Source organism: Cetorhinus maximus, chromosome 21, assembly GCF_964194155.1.
Source record: "Cetorhinus maximus chromosome 21, sCetMax3.hap1.1, whole genome shotgun sequence".
Lineage (NCBI taxonomy): Eukaryota > Metazoa > Chordata > Chondrichthyes > Lamniformes > Cetorhinidae > Cetorhinus > Cetorhinus maximus.
The window spans coordinates 86,458,098-86,478,735 of NC_135899.1; the positions used below are offsets into that span (position 1 = coordinate 86,458,098).

Below are 20,638 nucleotides of genomic sequence, written 5' to 3' on the forward strand. Positions count from 1 at the left end.
ATTTATAAGTGAAATAGAGATTTTCATTAAAATTCATAGACATGTCCCAGCTGATGTGACACTTTCACATGAGAGGACATTAAAATTTTGGAAACTCAAAACTGATCTCCCTGAGGCAGCTCTGTGCCTCAGGGAGATTTCTGTGCTCCTTTGCGCACATGCGAGAAAGAGCGCAGGCCCCGACTCAGCCTACTCCCCCCTCCCACACAGGGAGCGCACAGCGCTTCCGGGTGTGCGTCATGCTGGGCAGGCCTTAATTGGTCTGCCCACGTAAAATGGCGGTGCGCAGCTGATCGCGGGCAGCAATTGGCTGCGCACCCACCCGCACCCGCCCAACCCTCTGAAGGGGAGAAAATTCTCTCCAAGGAATATTGATTCACGGCTTAAAAATAATGGCCACTTATATAAAGAGAAAAGCAAAGTTAACACAATTCACATAGTAAAAGCTTGACATAATTTACAAAATATTAGCATCAGTGGTAGTACCCACAACCTTCTGACTCAGATGAATGCGCCACTTCCAAGACATGAGCCCATAATCTAAGTCAATATTTTAATGCAGTACTGAGGAAGTCCTGGAGGTGGTGCCGTCTTCAGGGTGAGGCATAAACCTTTGTAGGTGAACATGAGAGATCCTATGGCACTACAGGGGCGAGAACAGGACAGTTCCCCTGCTATCCTTACCAAAATAGGGGTCTCAAACCAATATTGCGAAAAAAGGTCATCATCCCAGAAACTCATTGTTGTCCATGGAATCTTATGCACAAATTGGCTGCTATTTTTTCTATATTACAACAGTGACTACCTTTCTAAAGTACTTCAATGCCTGTGAAGTGCTTTGGGTCTTCCTGAGGCCTTGAAAGGCACCAATACAAATTAAAGCTCTTTTTCTTTTACGCACAGTACGAACCATGTATTTTAAGTGTTAAATGGAATTTCAGTTATTTTTCAATCCCGTTCAGGTGACTGCCTTCACTTTCTTATTAGTATATATCACAGCATTCTAGTCTTATACAAAAACATGGAACTCACTATTAGTGGCTTTTTAGCACACCAAAAATAATAGTGTGTTAATGCTACAAGATTTGATATTGTAAATAATTGTCAAGAGGGAATATGTACACTGGTAAAATAGTTATAATCCTACATTTTGAAACAATTTAATTAGTTTCCAAGATAGATACTCATCCATAATAATTGCAGATACTTGAGTATCAAATGATATAATGTTCAAGTTAACAGCAATTTTAAAAATAAGGATACATACCTGTGTGTTTTATGAAGCTCTATAATTTTCTCTTCCAATTCTTTTGTTTGATTTGGGGCCAACTTAAACTCACTAAGATAATCAGTTCCATGTAACTCTGGGTCATATTCACCCAGCTCTGACTGAACAGTGTATGATCCCAACAGAGCAAGGGTAACAAACGAACATGGCAGACATCCAGTAATGATGTCCTGACGCAGCTGAAGACACAAGTAGTACCTGAAAAGACAAATTTGCATTCACTTTTGCATCAATAATTGCTTGAAAACCATAACTTTAAACACAAAGCCTAGCAAGCATATTCCTCATAGCCAATACTTAAATTTAACTTCAAAAATCAATCACAGTCAATCAATCACAAAATGGATGAGATAGTAATAGGATCCTCTCAGTTATGGTACAGTGTGTGTGGCACAAGTGACAATGAATCATAGAATGGTACAGCACAGAAGGAAGCCATTCAGCCCATCGAACCTGCACTGGCTATTTCAAAGAACAGTACAGTTGGTCCCTCTCCTTCCCCTTTTCCCTGCAATTCCTTTCTCCTTCAAGCATTGAATCAATCCCTTTCTGAAGGCTATGACTGAATCTGCTTCCAACATCAAGCAGAACATTCCAAATCCTTACCACTCATTTTGTCAAACAAACCTTTTCCTCATGTTCTCTGTTTCTATTGTCAATCACCTTAAATCAGTGCTCCCTTGTTTTTGGCCCTTCAGCCATACTTGGGTGCCTTCATACCATGCTTGGTCAAATGCTGCCTTGATGTCAAGGGCAGTCAATTGCTCTCACCTCACCTCTGGAGTTCAGCTCTTAGAGTCCATGTTTGGACCAAGGCTGTAATGAGGTCAAGAGCTGAGTGGCCCTGGAAGAACCCAAATTGAGCATCGGTCAGCAGATTATTGCCAAGTAACTCACCTCCTGACTCCCCAAAGCCTGCCCACCATCTACAAGGCATAAGTCAGGATTTCGATGGAATACTCTGCTTGCCTGGATGAGTGCAGCTCCAACAACACTCAAAGCTTGACACCATTCAGGGCAAAACAGCCTGCTTAATTGGCACCCCTTCCACAAACATTCACTCCCTTCACCACCGACAAACAGTGGCAGCAGTGAGTACCATCTACAACATGCACTGCAGAAACTCACCAAGGCTCCTTAGGCAGCACCTTCCAAACCCACGACCACAACTAACTAGAAGGACAAGGGCAGCAGATACATGGGAACACCACCACTGCAAGTTCCCCTTCAAGCCACTCACCATCCTGACTTGGAAATATATGGCTGTTCCTTCACTGTCGCTGGGTCAAAATCCTGGAACTCACTCACTTACGGCACTGTAGGTTTGGCTACACCACATGGACTGCAGTGGTTCAAGAAGGCAGCTCACCACCACCTTCTCATGGGAAATTAGGGATGGCCAATAAACACCTGCCTAGCCAGCGATGCCCACATCCCATACATGGAAAAAAAAAATGTTGCCAGGGCCCATAGCCGTTGCAGTATCCAGTGCCTTCAGTTGTTTTTTTTGATATCATGTGGAGTGAACTGAATTGGCTGAAGACTGGCATTTGTGAATCTGGGGATCTATAGACGGGATGGTCAAATGGGCAAATAAGTGGCAGATGTAATTTAACCCTGAAAAGTGTGAGGTGATACACTTTGGAAGGAGTCATTTGACAAGGAAGTATTCAATGAACGGCATGGCACTAGGAAGTTCTGAGGAACAAAGGGACCTTGGCGTGTGTGTCCATAGATCTCTGAAGGCGGAGGGGCACGTTAGTGGGGTGGTGAAAAAGGCATATGGGATACTTGCCTTTATCAATCAAGGCATAGATTACAAAAGTAGGGAGGTCATGTTGGAGTTGTATAGAACCTTGGTGAGGCCACAGCTGGAGTACTGTGTGCAGTTCTGGTCGCCACATTATAGGAAGGATGTGATTGCACTGGAGGGGGTGTAGAGGAGATTCACCAGGATGTTGCCTGGGATGAAATATTTAAGTTATGAAGTGAGGTTGGATAGACTTGGGTTGTTTCTGTTGGAGCAGAGAAGACTGAGGGGCGACCTGATCGAGGTGTACAAGATTATGAGGGCCATGGACAGGGTGGATAAGGAGCAGCTGTTCCCCTTAGTTGAAGGGTCAGTCACAAGGGGGCATAAGTTCAAGGTGAGGGCCAGGAGGTTTAGGGCGGATGTGAGGAAAAACTTTTTTACCCAGAGGGTGGTGACGGTCTGGAATGCGCTGCCTGGGAGGGTGGTGGAGACGGGTTGCCTCACATCCTTTAAAAAGTACCTGGATGAGCACTTGGCACATCATAACATTCAAGGCTATGAGCCAAGTGCTGGTAAATGGGATTAGGTAGGTAGGTCAGGTGTTTTTCATGTGTCAGTACAGACTCGATGGGTCGAAGGGCCTCTTCTGCACTGTGTGATCTCAAGTGGATGCTGAGATGAAGCATCCACTTGGCTTCTGGCTGAAGATTGGTGCTAATGCTTCAGCTTGTCTTTTGCACTGATGTGCTGGGCTCCCCCATTATTGAGGATGGGGATATTTGTGGAGCCTCCTCTTCCTGTTAGTTGTTTAATTGGCCACCACCATTCACAACTGTATGTGGCAGGACTGCAGAGCTTAAATCTGATCTGTTGGTTGTGGGATTGCTTAGCTCTGTCTATTGCATGCTGCTTCAGCTGTTTGGCATGCCATTGGTCCTCTGTTGTAGCTTCACCAGGTCGAAATCTCATTTTTAGGTATGCCTGGTGCAGCTTTTGGCATGCCTGTTGGTTGCAGAACACGTCTGTTAAAGAAGTCTTCATAGTCTTCAGTTTGTTAATAGCAAGTCTTTATTAACTACTTGTAACCATATACAACTATATAATAAAGGGTACAGGATTGGAGCTATCGCCAACCTAGGTCTTATCACATCTCTGGCCAACACCACACTGACCCTAGATCTAGGTCATGTGCCTTCTTACATCAGGATAAAAACAAAAAGCTAAAAGCTACTGCGGATGCTGGAAATCCAAAACAAAAACAGAATTACCTGGAAAAACTCAGCAAGTCTGGCAGCATCGGCGGAGAAGAAATCAGTTAACGTTTCGAGCCTTCATGGCCCTTTGGCAGAACTGGAGCATAGTTAGAAGAAGGGAGAAATATAAATTGGTTTAAGGTGGGTGGGGGGTGGAGAGACACATTGAGGGTGTGGTGTGGTGATTGTGGAGATGAGCAGATAATCAAAAGATGTCACAGACAAAAGGGTCAAAGAGGTGTTGAAGGTGGTGGTATTTGTCTGAGAAAAGTGCTAATTAGCAGTTTTCTCAGACAAATACCACCACCTTCAACACCTCTTTGACCCTTTTGTCCGTGACATCTTTTGATTATCTGCTCATCTCCACAATCACCACACCACACCCTCAATGTGTCTCATCCCCCCCCCCCCCCACCCACCTTAAACCAATTTATATTTCTCCCTTCTTCTAACTATGCTCCAGTTCTGCCAAAGGGCCATGAAGGCTTGAAACGTTAACTGATTTCTTCTCCGCCGATGCTGCCAGACTTGCTGAGTTTTTCCAGGTAATTCTGTTTTTGTTTTGCCTTCTTACATCAGTGTGTGGGCCATTCGGTAATCAGTCCCACATTAACCCTGCATGTATCAGGCCCATCTACTACAATGCCCTCCTGCACTCTTCATTGAACCATGGTTGATCCCTCGGCTTGATGGTAATGGTAGGGTGGGGGATATGCCTGGCCATGAGGTTACAGATTGTGGTTATATACAATTCTGCTGCTGCTGATGGCCCATAGCACATAATGGATGCCCAGTTTTGAGTTGCTAGCTCTGTTCAATCTATCCTAGTTAACATGGCGGTAGTGCTACACAACACGATGGAGGGTATCCTCAATGTGAAGGTAGGACTTTGTCTCCACAAGGACTGTGCAGTGATCACTGCAACCAATACTGTCATGGACAGATGCATTTGTAACAGGTAGATTGGTGAGGATAAGGTCAAGTAGGTTTTTCCCTCTTGTTGGTTCCCTCACCACCTGCCTCAGGCCCAATCTAGCAGCTATGTCCTTTAGGACTTGGCCAGCTCGGTCAGTGGCAGTGCTACCGAGCCACTCTTAGTGATGGACATTTGAGTACCCCACCTAGAGTACATTATGTGCCCTTCCCACCCTCAGTGCTTCCCCCAAGTGGTGTTCAACACGGAGGAGTACTGATTCATCAGCCCAGGGGGTTACTGGGGTGGAAGGGCAATAGTCGGTAAGCAACAGAGGTTACCTTGCCCATATATGACCTGATGCCATGAGACTCCCAGGGCAACTCCCTCCCAAATGTATACTACTGTGCTGCCACCTCTAGTAGCTCTGTACTGTCAGTGAGACAGGACATACCCAGGGATGGAGATAGTGCTGTCTGGGGCATTGTCTGTAAGGTATAATTCCATGTGTATGACTATGGCAGGCAGTCGCTTGACTGGTCTGTGGGACAGCTCTCTCAATTCTGGCAAAAGCCCCCAAATGTTAGCAAGAGGGACTTTGCAGGGTCGACAGGGCTGGGTTGGCCATTATCGATGCCGGGTGATCTGTCCGATTTCATTCCTTTCAGTAAACTTTGTAGCGGTTTTAATACAACTGAGTGGCTTGCTAGGCCATTTCAGAGGACATTTAGAAGTCAGCCACATTGCTGTGGGTCTGGAGTCACATGTAGGCCAGACCAAGTAAGGGTTGTAGATTTCCTTCCCTAAAAGACACGAGTGAACCAGATGGGCTTTTACAACAATCGGCAATGGTTTCTTGGTCACTCTTACCAAGACTAGCTTTCAATTCCAGATTTATTAATTGAATTTAAATTCCACCAGCTGCTGTGGTGGAATTTGAACCAGTGTTCCCAGAGCATGAGCCTAGGCCTCTGGATTACTAGGTCAGTGACATTACCACTATGCCACAGCCTCCCCGCCCCCATGCCAAGGTATGCCCCTCTCCCCCCAAACAACCACTCTTGGCCCCTCATTCCTCCCCATGCCAAGGTATGTCCCCCTCACCCACCGCCTATAGGCCCTCCATGCCTATCCTCGCAATGGAGCTGGCCTGGTTGGAAATGCAGGATGTGGGCTCGTGACCTGATCCAGCCCATACCCTTAAAAGGCACTCCTGAGTATCAGAAACCCTATGAAACCAGAATCAGGACCCACCTGCCATTTTTGAAGGGTTCTGGATTCAACGAAAATTCAGCCCTATGTCTCCACTTATAATGACCAAGATCCCATATGCTTTGAGTGGTTAGGATCTGGAGCATTACCTCCAATGGCATTATCATAAGAAACAGGAGCAGGGACAGCAAAAAATTAGTTTGTTTCCCATAACATTATCCTTTAATAGGTTTAATAGAAAACACTCTTTTACCTTGTTATGTCTTCAGTCAGCTGCGCAGGATCAGGTGGGTAAAACTTCACATTAAATGTAAAATCCCAAGGTCCACCTGGATACAAAGAACTGTCATTACACTGTCCACCAAATGGTTTTCAACACATTGTAAAATAAAATTAAATCACGGCCTTTTTTAAAAAAATGCCAACACTTGTAATTAAAGATAACCTTTTATTTAACCTAACCAGGGCATGCTAAGCGGGTCAAGTGGTCTTTTCTTGATTCCATAAAGAACATTTAGCCCAAGGAGGGGAGAGAGAGAAAAACCAAGACTATTTGATCATGATCATTACAATGATTTTTGTTTGTGTGGTTGAGTGAAAACAGAATTAGGTTTAGCTGTAATACCTGCTGTAGCTGAATAACTAATTTAAACTCACTGGAGCTCACACTTCAATAGCCAATTCGATGAGGTACAGAGAACAAGAGTATGATGGAATTACATTCCAACAAGGAATTAATACCTTCAGGAGATGGAATAAAGAACAAACTTATATTTATCCAGCATCTTTCAGACCATCAGATGTCTCAAAATGCTCAAAACCAATTACTTCTGAAATGCAGTTACTGTCATGCAGGCAAAAATCAGAAGCCAAATTGTACACAGCAACGCATTACGAACAGCAACAAGACAAGTGATCAGTTAATACTTTGGTGATGCTGGATAAATATTGGCCAAGACACCGGGGCAATGTTCCTGTTATTCAAATAGTATACCATGCACCAATAATCTACCAGAGCAGGCAGACCACTGATTTGATGTCTTATCCAAAATATGTCATCTCTGACAAATTGAAGCACTTGCTTAATACTACAAGGAAGTGCAAGCAAGGTTACTTAATGCTCAAGTGGTTTGAACCAAAGATGAGTGAGAAAAGTAAAATTTTACAGTTCTTTTCCACTTCACTGTCCATTTTTGTCTGATTACACTTCTATTTAACGCCTTCAGTTGTTTTCCTCTGTTAAAGGGACAATATAAATTCAAGTTGTTGCACAAAGGAAGCTGGGTCATTAGTAAACTTCTTTGATAACTTTGCCCTTGTTCAAATGCCCATCCCAGAATTTGAACACATTATTTACGCTAACACTCCAATGCTGTAGTTACTGCATTGTTGTGTGCCATCCTTCAAATGAGCCATTACACTGTTATGTGATGAGGCATAAATGAATCTTTATAAAATCACATCCTTTTAATACTGAAAATCCCAACATTCTCTAGGTTTTCTCTTAATACAGCCCCCTGGTGTCACCAATATCACTCTTCTCTACATTATCTCTAGAATATCAATGTTTCTCTTGGGTTTCAGAGCATGTTCTCTCTATCTTATGTTTGCTGTGCACAGCCGGCTTGTTGCACTGGGCAGTTCATTTAAGACTGACATGCAGCCATGCAGGTCTTAAAAGTGAACACTTCTTGCGTGCAGCCCGTTTGCTCCCTGTGCAGCACATTCCTGATTGCTATACTGTCACCACAGCACAGCTTGGAGTAAACATTAGTCTCAGTAATCCAAGAGGTGGTCTGACCAGAGTATTGTACAATTTAAATATTTCCTCGATTTGTACTTTTGTACCATTTAGCTGCTCATTGGCTTTGATAATTTCTGTTACGCAATGTTTGGATACATTGATCGCCAAGTTACCAAAACCCTTAGATTGCTAGTTTCTTCCCTACTCACTCTTTTCTCTCTTTATTCATCCTGTTTTAAAATGAAACAGTCTTGATAAAACAATCCTATTACACACTGTAACGGGGAAAATACAAAAAGCCACACATATGGAATGCTTCTTAGCTTGTAGTGCACTCTGAAGTAAATCTCCCCACAGTTGCTGAAATTGATGCTAGTGATCATAAGGTACTATTTGAAGAGCAGTCAGGTTCTGTGCGCTAGGCATACAGGAATGCTCTGGGGTGACCCCCTCAAACATTTCCCGTCAGTCCTGCATAAAAGCTTTTATACTTATGTTTGCTACTTCTCAGTAACCTTAATAGTTAGTAATTGGCGTGGGTGGGATTTCCAACAATTATCCTTCAAACACCAAAAGAATTAGTCATTCATCCCACTGATGTATTTTTGGAGCCTAGTTGACCACAGAAATAGTGCTACATTTCCCTATAGTAAACAGCAGCACTTCAGTCTTTTTCTTCTTCATTATAATTCTTTTTTAGCAATTGATGACAGTGAATCTATTATAAACAAAATACAACAGTGAAATGTACAGATTCTCACCAGAAGGATAGGTTTGTTTTTTGCCTAAAATAATGGACAATGGAATTGGTTTCTGAAACTCTGCCCTCCGTTCACACCACTCTTATGGAAGTATTTTAATCTTAGGAATGCTATATTTATGTCTCTCTATTTATTTTATTACTATAAACTCTTCTCTTTCCTATCCCCCCAAAATAAGGGGATGGGGAGATTCCAATTTTACACTTTAGTGAAGCACTTTGGGATGTAATAATACAAGTTTGTTGTTGCTCTCAAGAGGTTATTTAGGGTTCTTCTAACGTTAATCACCAACCATTATTTTAGTAGTATTGTATTCAATTCAAATACACTGATTATGGATAATTTTTGCTGTATTCATTCTATCAATTGTTATGGGATTATAAGAGAAACCCCACATATGAACAGCCAACATAAGGTTGGATCGAAGGACACGCAAGTACCGAGCTAGGAAACATTCCATTTTATGAAATCAGACAAAACATCCTGAAAGAATTCGTTCAAAGACAGAACAAGATAGAAATCAAAGTGATCATTAAAATCCCTAATGCACTAAAATGCATGTAAAATGAATACTTCATGGGCCTATGTTGCATTATTAACATGGTCATATTTTATAAATTTTTTTGCGTCGACAAACAAGTTTCGGAATACATTGGATAAAAGAACCCAACAGGGATTATTTTTCTCTGTTAAATAATCAGGCTGTAGGGTTTTGGATGAATCAGATTTATTGCACACAGATTCTTACCTTGTAACTGCTTCTTAATCTCTTTGGTGAGATCTAACCAACTCTGAAATCATAAAATAAAAGTTACATTAAATGCTTGTCAAACAGAAATAAAAGTGTACATCATACTGGATGAACCTCGAACAGAAGGGAAACATATTACTGAACAGTTTATAACAATAATCATGAAGAAAACTTCTTCAATATTCTCAAAATAAACCAAAACCTATTTTTTCTCCTTTAAAAGTAGTACTACTACATACAAACATTTGAATTAGGAGCAGGAGTAGGCCACTTGGCCCTTCAAGCCTGCTCTGCCATTCAAGAAGATTATGGCTGATCCAATTGTAATCTCAACTCCACATTCCACCTACCTGATAGTTTCTTTATAAGCAAAGGGGTGAAAGACTATCTAGCTCTGTCTTAAAAATATCCAAAAACTGCTTCCACTTCCTTTTGAGAAAGAGTTCCAAAAACTCACGACTCCGAAGGCAAATTTCATCTCATCCCAGTCTGAAATGGGCGACCCCTTATTTTTAAACAGTGACCCCTAGTTCTAGATTCTCCCACAAGAGGAAACATCCTTTCCACATCCACCCTGTCAAGACCCTTCAGTATCTTTTATGGTTCAATCAAGTCGTCTCTTACTCTTCGAAACTCCAGTGGATACAAGCCTAGCCTGTTCAACCTTTCCTCATAAGATAACCTGCCCATTCTGGGTATTAGTCTAGCAAACCTTCTCTGAACTGCTTCCAACGCATTTACATCCTTCCTTAAATAAGGAGACCAATACTGTACACAGCACTCTAGATGTGGTCTCATCAATTCCCTCTATAACTGAAGTATAACCTCTCTACTTTTGTATTCAATTCCCCTCGCAGTAAATGATAACAATGTGTTAGCTTTCTATTGCTCTAAAGGCATGGCCACCAATGGCAGTTGCCTAAGTCCCAAGGAATTCCTTGCCTACACCTCTCTGTCTCTCTACCTTGCTTTCCTCCTTTAAGACACTCTTTAAAACCTCTCCCTCTGACCAAGCTTCTGGTCATCTGACCTAATATCACTTTATGTGGCTTAGTGTCACATTTTGTTTTATAATCCTCCTGCGAAGTGCCTTGGGATGTTTCATTATATTCAAGGCACTATAGAAGCTTTTGTTTACTTTGTAATCTTTCATTTTTCTGCTATCAGGAGATCGTACGAATGTTTTATGTTATGGATAAACCTTTAGGCCAATTCCCCATTTGGGTAGTTCTGGTGAGAAGCTGCACTAGCACACAGCCCCTGACTTTTCCATCATGGAAAAGTTTGTTTTCTTAACCTTGTTCAATCGAGAGAATTAATGAACATAGAACAAGCTATATCAGGTAACATAACATTCATCAACTGTAACATTCTACTTTTGACAAATAACGACCTGCTGCAACCTTGACTAAAGATTGATGATGTACTCAGGTATTCAGAACACATTCTGCTCTCTAATCCTAGAGACAATGTTAAGTGTTTAGTAATTGATAGCTCTTTTACCCTTACCCATCTAATTAACCAAAGATTCAACTCAGCCATTCAATCTGTTGGGTCTAAAGTAAATCACTTCTGAAGGGTTCTCTTTTGGTTAGTGTTACGATATAGTGGGAAAAATGCACGATTAAGGCTCCACGCAGCATAGTTTAATCTTTTCAGTGAAAGCCCTTTAAACTACAATATATGAGAAAAATAAAGGGCCCTGCTATTAGGCTGGGTGGACAATTTTGAAATCTGTTCAGTAACCATCTTTTGAACTGTACACTAAACTCCCCTCAATAATGTGAAATTAACCTGTGCAAAGTTTAATTTGTTTATAGGCTTCAAATGATTTCTAATCTACACAGTAAGCACACAGATAGACTGGATGCATAAACTCTACAATCCATTAAGTGAATATTTCTCTTTACAGAAATTTGCCTTTTAAGAAGCTGCATGCAAATTTTAAAGTCCCAAACATGGATCTGTGTCACATGTTCAGAACTTATGATTTCTGCACAGTGCAAAAGCATTTAGCTGCAAGCCTTTGCAGTCTGTAATTTGCACTGTTTTGCAAACATATGTAAGGTGCTAATGCAGGAACACTAGCACAATATTAAAAAACTGCAGAGTGAAAATACTGGTATGATGCCAAAACATTTGTATGCAATACATGTACCTCCAAATGCAAGCTGCTAAATATGGTTTCTGACAAAGAAGAAAGATTATCTGGAAAGGAGCTTTTTTAAATTTCAAATTTAGTAGTTATAATTAAGTTGTAGGAGAAACAAAAGCAAGATATACCTTTACGTTTTAAGACTATTGAACATAGCTGCTGTTTAAAACAAAATTGTAATTTTTTTGGCATCAGATAACAACTAGGTACAACCTGCCTTTGCTATTTATACACAATTACTATTCAATGACCCCTGCTGCAAGTGCACATGCATATGTATATTGGCTCAGCTGCTATGCATACCCAGAAAATAGGTCTGCCAAGACTCACCGCATAAATCAGCCATGAATAATAGCCAATGGGGAGAATGGGATTTGGTGGGTGTGAAAATATAGCTCTGCAAGGACAGGAGAAAATCGATGCAGATACAAAAGAAATTGAGAAAAAAAATCAAACTCAACTTCGGGTAGCCAGTTTTTTGCTCTTTATGCATCACTGCCTGAACTGCATTCTCCACTTATATCTCACCTAACAAGTCCAATAATGTCTCATGAAATCACTGGCTGAATTTTGGATTTTTAATGTTACGTATGCCTAATGTCATAGTTAATATGTTTTAAATGTAAACTAAAATGCAAGTTCAGTGGGAAAACCCTGGTAAACAACTAGAGGCTGACAAATCACACTGACTTAAGATAATTTCAATTCAAAAGCTAACTTATGTTTACTGGGTAAGGTCACAGCTAAAAGGATGGGAGGCATAAAATGGCAGGTGGGCTTACTTAGCTAAAGGACTGGAGATGTGACATCTGTAGTTATTCTATCAGAGATATGCATTTTTTTTTATGTGGTTGCCCAGAATAAAAAGGAAACTTTGGAATTAAAAGGTAGTTAATTTGCATGGGATCAGGCATGTGTGTCACATTGCCATAGAGATGGATGAAGCTTAATGAGATTCTTTGAGTTATCTCTGTGAATTCAGTTAGGGCATAGCCAGCAAGCAAGACAATTGAGAGAAGAGCTAAGAGACTGTGCCAGCTTTGGGTCTTACATAGCTTATAGCTCCTTTGAATTCGAGAGATAAAGCCAGACTTTACACCTGAAGTAGAGTAAATGCTAAGTCAATCTTCCATGACACAGCCTGAGAGTGGGAACAGGTATTCAGCATAAGACAAAGTTGGAAAGGGGAAAAATAACCGAAGGATTCGTTTAGCTGGAAGCTAAAGGAAGAAATCTACTGTAATCCTCAATAAAAGGCAGTTAACCTGGTTGAATTTAGAGTTCTGGAAGCAATCAGCTTGGTTGCAGTTTGAAACCATAACAGCTGGCTATTGAAAGCCAAGGGTGTCTTCTGATGTTTTAAGCCACTGCGCAGGAGTTCCAGGGACGCCCATGGTGGAGCTGTGGAAGCAGAGTCCGAGGTCGATAAAGAAATTGGAGGGCTGCTAAGCCAAAAGCTAATAGAAGGACCCCCATGAAATCATGTGCCTTGGAGAAAAACTGGAACGCTGAAGAGAAATCACTGAAGAGTAAATTGTGGACAGCAATGCTAAAACTTTTGGATTGGTTCCAGGAAAAGTGAATGAATCTTAAAGATTTCATAAGATAAGGGAACCCTTGGGGTAAAAAAGAAAGTAGAACTGAGTTTGTAGCACAAGTCTTTGTAAGTTATTGTGTTAAGTTAATAGTGCTTAATTTGTTTAAATTTTTTTGATATAAAATAATGTTTGTTTTTGTTTAAAAATGTGAAATCTTGTGACATAGTTCTGTCCATTAATTGCCGGTTGTTCGGATTTCTTCTTTAACCAGTAACATTCCCTGACCAGATCATAACACTCGTCTATACGGTTTCCCATCTGACAACGGAACACACAAAATACATTGAATCACGCACCGTGAAACCCTGACCAACAATGCTTTAAATTGTAAAAAAGAAATGCAGCATTTTCTCTTTAAAAAACCTCTAAATCCTTAATATAGAGGACCGCTGAATGAAGAAAAAGGGCAATTGGACCAAAATGTCCACTTCTTCCATTGAATGTAAACAAACAATCTAACATATCATGAGTCTACTCCACCAATTTATTCTCCTTTGGGAAAATTCTCCATAAATACTTTGCCCTCAAAATGTCATTAAGTAGATCTCCACGATATTCACTCACTTACATCTCTACAATTTTTGCACAGGCTCTGTCAATACCTTACAACACCTCTCTCCTATTAGCATAGGAGGCATTATGTCCAGTACAATATTTGATCATCTCAAATCAGTAACCATCCCAATTTAACTCTATTTTATTTCCAATCAGATTATTTAACCCTTCAAAAAAAGGAGCTGAATAATTAATTTGGGCATTTTTAATGCATGCATAAGTATATGCATAGTATTCCTGTGCCCCTAATTGTAATCTCTAGATTCAATGGACTTGGTTAATTTTAAACTTGTGCAATCTAGCTGTACACTCATATTAAGTCAAACAGTTAGCTGGTATCTACATTATATATGTCCAATAGAATTTAAAAGGCCTGGATCACATCTTTTTTTGCACATTTAGCTCTGCAACTCCGTCACCAGCAACAGGACCCATAATTGTGCTTATTTCCCTCTATGGGGATTAAATTCTGTAATTCTGTTGGTTTTCTATAAAATTGTAAGTTTGTTACCTTCCTTATAATCAAGTCCTTGAGATGCACTTCATAATTCATTGGCTTTTCAGTAAGAGTTTCATGCTGAAGTGAATAATCAATAATCCTTCTACTTCAAACAATTTATAACAGAATTTAAGGTAATTGTAGAGAATAAGCAGGGTTGCTATTCTAAACATTTATTAATCACTGGTTAGGCCCAGTTGGACTATTATTTTTATGGGAACTAAGGGATACGGGGATAGTGCAGGGGGGTGGAGTTGAGATGAAAAGTTATTATATGACAGAGCAGGATTGAAGGGCTGAATGGCCTATTCCTCCTATTTCTTATATTCTTATTCTTATATTTAGTGTTTCAAGAACGCTGAAAATGTGGGGAGTGATGCTATAGATGTTGCGTTTGACACTGATGAAATATTCAGAGTATTAACAAACATTGAGGAAATAGATATAGATGTAGATTTTCATTCTGAGGATTTTGAGTGTAACACTGAGGATGTAGCGAATGATTAGTAGAAATCATATAAGTAAAAACAGTAAATCTAATTAAACTAGAGCCAAGCCAAGCAGAGTAAAGCAAATGAAAGTAAATTAATTGTGCAAATTTTTTTTTTTCTTTATTCTTTCATGGGATGTGGGCATAACCGACAAAGACAGCATTTGTTGTCCATCCCTAATTGCCCTTGAACTGAGTGGCTTGTGAGGCCATTTGAGAGAGCAGCTAAGAGTCAACCACATTGCTGTGGGTCTGGAGTCACATGCAGGCCAGCCCAGGTAAGGATGGCAGATTTCCTTCTCTAAAGGACATTAGTGAGCCAGGTGGGTTTTTACAGCAATCAACAATGGTTTCATGGTCACTATTACGGAGACTAGCTTTTGATTCCAGATTTATTAATTAAATTTAAATTCCACCAGCTGCTGTGGTGAGGATTTGAACCCGTGTCTCCATTAGCCTGGACTTCTGGATTACTAGTCCACTGACATTACTACTATACCACCATCTCATAATAATTTTGTCTGAATTTAGGTATTTGTGTTTCATATTTGTGGGATTAAAAGTGTTAATTAAAATAATTGTGAAAGAAGGTAATTAAGTGAATTGTTGAATGATGCTGGATATTCAGTCCATATGCCCATCAGCTTATGACTTCATAAAAACGTTTTCTTCATCTTATATTTTAAATCTTATTTTTAACTTTTGTTCCTTTATTTCCCAGATGTAGGATGGGTAGACCAGCTTGTTGTCCTATCGTAGTGCGAATGTAGAGAAGAAGTAGCTTCTGAGAAATAGTCACTTATCCCACTTTCAACTCTTGCCTTACATCTATGGCATCAGTGTACTCAAGAATGATGTGGTCTCACAATACTCTTATTTTTCACAACTGCGTCCTATGGTGTTCTCTACATCGTTACAACTCAAGCAGACCCGATGGGCCGAATAGCCTAATTTCTGCTTCTATGTCTTATGTCTTATGATATGTTAGTTAAGATGAGCCATAAATCAAATTCTGAACGCCTCAGTGAGGAAGCAGTGGAAAAGGAAAATCAGATTTTGAATGCAGTTGGCATATCATGTAGTATACCAGGGCCAGTACCTTACAGAAGCAAATGGTGTGATCTTTTTCTAACATATTTGCAAACAAAATAAAATAGCTTACTCTCTGGTTTGTTGAATCCCAAATGGCCAGACCAAAGTAGTCTTTCTCCAGAAGATTAAGGTGATGGCACACTTTGGTAAAGAGCTCATGTCCCTTGGAATGTCTCTGTAATCAACAACGTTACAGATATATTATGTTCTATAATATCAGTTTGTGGCATGCTATGTTTTGACTTATTGAATAATTTTAACGCTCAACATTAAAACTCACAAGAGCCATGTCACTAAGTACTGCACATGCATTACTACAGTATAATAATGAATGCTGTCACCAGGAATCAGAAAAACTCTTTTTTTTAAATAAAAGTTTTGATCAATGTTCCACAGATTTTGTTCCACTAAATGTTAAACAGTATGTTGACTTATGATTGCTGGAGTAAAGTCCTGGTAGTTGGAGGATTTAGAGATACTGTAATGACTCAAAAATTTCAGCTCAGAACATAATTTCGATGCAATATATTAGTGCCAATGTATAAAAAATCCTAATGACAGCACTGATTGAGGTTACTTTCTCACAAAAAATAGGCTACAAATGAAAACATCTTCCCCTGTAACTGTAAAAATTTATTTTGTCGATCTGGACATTTTTTGCATTGGTGTTAAGCTATTGCATTTAAACACAGGCTCCCATCAACTGACAGAATCAATACACCGCCTGGCTATCAACAATTAGATAGGATCCACTGTTAGGCCATGCCAGGATCACATCAAGCATTTATTTTGCACTGTGTGGGCAGTTCAGCTCTGGGGTCTTGCACCCACCGGGAACGAATGGAAATTTTATTTCAGAAGTCTGGTGTTGTCAAGAGAGCATACAATTATTTAACCATTTAAGCAAAATCAATAATTATTTAATAAACCACACTACCCTATCCTCTGTATGGTAAATTAATTCTGGCTATTTTAAAGGGTACTTACCTGCATTTGATGTAAAATAACAAGTGTGCAACATTGCAAAATAGTTTTTAGAAACAAATTACTGTACTAGTTAACCCTACGCTTAACTCATGCTTTCCAAAGAGCTCAAAGTTATAGAAAATATTGTCAAATTCAGTAACCCCTTTCTCTTTGATCTGCAGGCTTTTAAAACCCAAGCTTGGAATTACTTTGCTTCTGGCTTTATAGTTAGTCCACTCCCCTACTTTTTTTTTAAACCTTGGTGGTATTCCACAGTTTGGGCCTTGTAGTTCACTTGTGCTTTTCAAAAAGAACAATTTAGGTGGAGCAACGACACAGCAGGTTAGTGTCCTGACTAAGACTCCCAGTATACTGCATCACAAAGAGGGCCTCATTTTACAACCCCACCTATGTCAGTTACTAACCATTAAGATTACCAATTGGAAGTAACAAACAAAGGTTCAGGAGCTTTGGTGCAGGAATGAAAGAAAAAGTCAGCGGGGATCACCCCAGAGCGTCCTTGCACACCTAGTGGCTGGTTAAATGGTGTGAATGACAAATACCTGGAGGCAGGTTCCCTTCCCATCCTCTCAGTAGGGAAATGGTGCATGAGGACCAAAGGGGAGGCGGGAAACACAAATAAAACATTTGTTTCACACTTTTATATATAAAATGTAAAATATTATTGCTTAGAAGTTTATTTTCATATAGACTCACAAATTATTGGACACGTCTTTTGGTTAAAAGTTTTAAGAGTTTGTAATGAGTCTCCTTCAAGTTGATTCCTAAAATCTTAGTCAACAGTTGTAGACTACAGAGAAAATAATCAATGCTAGAAAGAGTGCATCATTCTTACCTCAACATCGCACTGAAATTCCATTTCATCCAACAGAGTCACCTTGCAGCGCATGGTTTTGGGGTTTTTGGTAACCTTAGGAGGCGGTTTCAAAACCTTGCTCGTTTTTAGCTCTGTACTTTCACCTTGTTTCTCTTCGGGGGTTTCTAGCTTTACTTCATCCTTAATCACTGGATCCTTTTCTGGAACAAGATCTTCTTTCTCTTCTTGCGCTGGCTGCAACGCCAAAACCAAATGCATATATCTAATCAGCAGAGATGTCTTTTCATGTTTCATGCTGAAGACACCATAAATAACTTTACATTCAAACTTATTTTGAAACAAATTGCCTCTGGCATTGCTCATGGTCAGTTGGTGAATTGCTTATAAACATGATGGCAACTCAGTTGGGAAAGAGACTTCAAAATATTCACCCGACAGGGGCCGAGTATCTCAAAAATTGAATGGAAAATGCTGATGACATATAAGAATTATAAGAGTAAATGTTGGCAGAGAGCATCACCTAAAATTTGCAACAATGAAAAAAAGTTGTGTTAAGGAAATATGTGCCCTACACTGAATTTTTATTATGTAGATTTATTTACTTCAACTTATTTGTGCGACTTATACAGATGAATGTTGAATATGGATTGTCAGTTTTTTTGCCTAAATTATAATCCAGTAATTTGATTTTTAATGTGTGACATCCTATGTACAGAATGAGCACTATTCTTATCCCAATAAAACTGAATTAATTTACTTGGATACTTTGAAACTGATTTGCATCATTACACATGGCCAAATATCCATCTTTTGCTCTCAGCATAACTCTTGAAAGACTTAAATAGATGTGTCAATCTTTCATGCGGCAGATTTCCAAACTCCAGAGGAGGATGTCTTATTTTGCACATCTATTTGGTTGCAAAAGTTAATTAGTCAGAAACAATTTAAACAGTCTGGCATCATTCATACACAATCTTAGGCTGTAGAACAACAGGATTTGGGCAATATACCAATTATTTACTTACAGTAAAACTCTAACACCTGTTCTGTGAGCAGGCTTGTGATTTCTATCAAATCTAGAATCACTCTTCTCTCACATTGCAAGTTTAGATTTACACTACTGATATCCAGTATACTAAGGAAGCCCTCGGTTATGCACCTTGCTTGAATGCCTTATTAAATTGCTGCCATATTTGATAGCAAATACAAAGGTAATTGTATTCATTTGAATTATCAAACATTTGTGTATCAACAGTTAACAAGTTTAAATGTGTTCCAACTGAATTATTCTTGTGAATTCACTTGCCAATTTCCCAGCTATTTAATGGAAAGGTCCTTAACATTGCAATTGTGTGCAGTCATCCGGGAGAAAGATTTGGGATCACTTGTACGCACATTAGTCTTTGCTAGCTGTCAGCTTAAAGTTTAGTAGTACTATAATTTAATTATACTGCTCTGGTACTGACATCGGTTTCCCAAATGAGTTAAGCAGTGCAACAAAGTACAAACCACTGTTGAAAGATTGTTGAAAATTATTGTGCAAATGTCAGGACTCTTCAGCCCAAATGGTCACACACCATGGATCCTTTCTAACTACAAAAAAGTTTAAAAGTCTATATTTCCATTCATGTCACTACATTCCAGGCAGCAATCACCAGCAAGTGGTGTTCTGATTTAAGATTCGTTCATCAATGTGGCAGCATTGCTAAAAACAGTTAATTCCAAAACTCTGCTGACAAAATTCAAGCAAGAAAGGTTAAGTATAAGGCGGACTGATTTTCTTGGTCTTCAGAGGCTGATTTACCAAGATCTGAGGGCAACATTTTGGGCATCCTTGCTTTAACCAGGTCAAACGTAAGTTTAATAATGGCTACTTTAAAAAGGTGACTGTTTTCCAAGCATCAGGAAACTTTTCAATGTACTAGTGAAACTCAAACTCACCCACAGCATAAAACTTTTGATCCAAAAACAAAATCAAACACATTCTGGGAAATGGCTGGGGAAAAAATATTTTCCGTCCAATATGTTACTCTATTTATCCTTGAAATGGAGAAGTAAACCACGACTTCACCATAGCAAAAACGTGCTGATTGCAACTTTATCATTAATCCTTCCAGCTGCATGGATGAATTGATTTAATTGACCATTGTTGGGATTCAACACCCGCCAATGATTGTACTCGTTTGCAATGCTTGACATTTAAAAAAAAAATGTATTAAAGACTTGGCCCCACTAAAATAGTTTAACCCTTGCATTCCTGGGTTCCAAAGGGTTAAAAGACATGAAACATTAACTTTACCCTATACCCTCCACAGATCCAGCCTGATCTGCTGAGGTTTCCAGCATTTTTATTCTTTTTCATTACATTCAAGCTTCTGATAACTAGGGGTTCGAAATAAGCCTTGAAAGCCAATTTTATGAAAGTTGCGCTCATTTTCAAAATGTATGGTAGAAGCTTTTCATATATTCATGCACAATAGATCAATTAATTAGTAAGTTAAAGCAAAATAGTTAAATACAAAAAGGGGAGAAGAAAGGGAGAATGGTGAAAAAGGAATAATAATGCAGCAGAATTTTTGTTAATTTAAAAATTATATTTCAAGTGCTTATTTTAGTGTTTTGAATAAATGCTATCCAATAAATTAACTCCAGCAGTAATGACGTTTATTTCAACATAACAGTGCTTCAGCTAAAAATTCATAAAAACCCAAAGACAGGAATTTCTCTGGACCCAGATTAATGCACATTTCTTCCCAGCTATATATATATT

General features: G+C 39.5%; 1 protein-coding gene across 14 annotated transcripts in view; it reads right to left on the minus strand.

Annotated features, from left to right (window-relative positions):
* Positions 1–20,638, minus strand: part of LOC144696101 (protein 4.1-like) — a 189,015-nt gene that overhangs the window by 67,747 nt on the left and 100,630 nt on the right. For all 14 annotated transcript variants that reach the window (XM_078567378.1, XM_078567377.1, XM_078567376.1 and 11 more), the window contains 5 exons: positions 17,887–18,102; positions 16,135–16,239; positions 9,673–9,715; positions 6,673–6,748; positions 1,268–1,486 (listed from right to left, as the gene is read on the minus strand). In XM_078567378.1, the coding sequence (XP_078423504.1) occupies positions 1,268–1,486; positions 6,673–6,748; positions 9,673–9,715; positions 16,135–16,239; positions 17,887–17,940 (497 nt within the window). In that variant the 5' untranslated portion in view covers positions 17,941–18,102. The remainder of the gene's footprint in view (positions 1–1,267; positions 1,487–6,672; positions 6,749–9,672; positions 9,716–16,134; positions 16,240–17,886; positions 18,103–20,638) is intronic.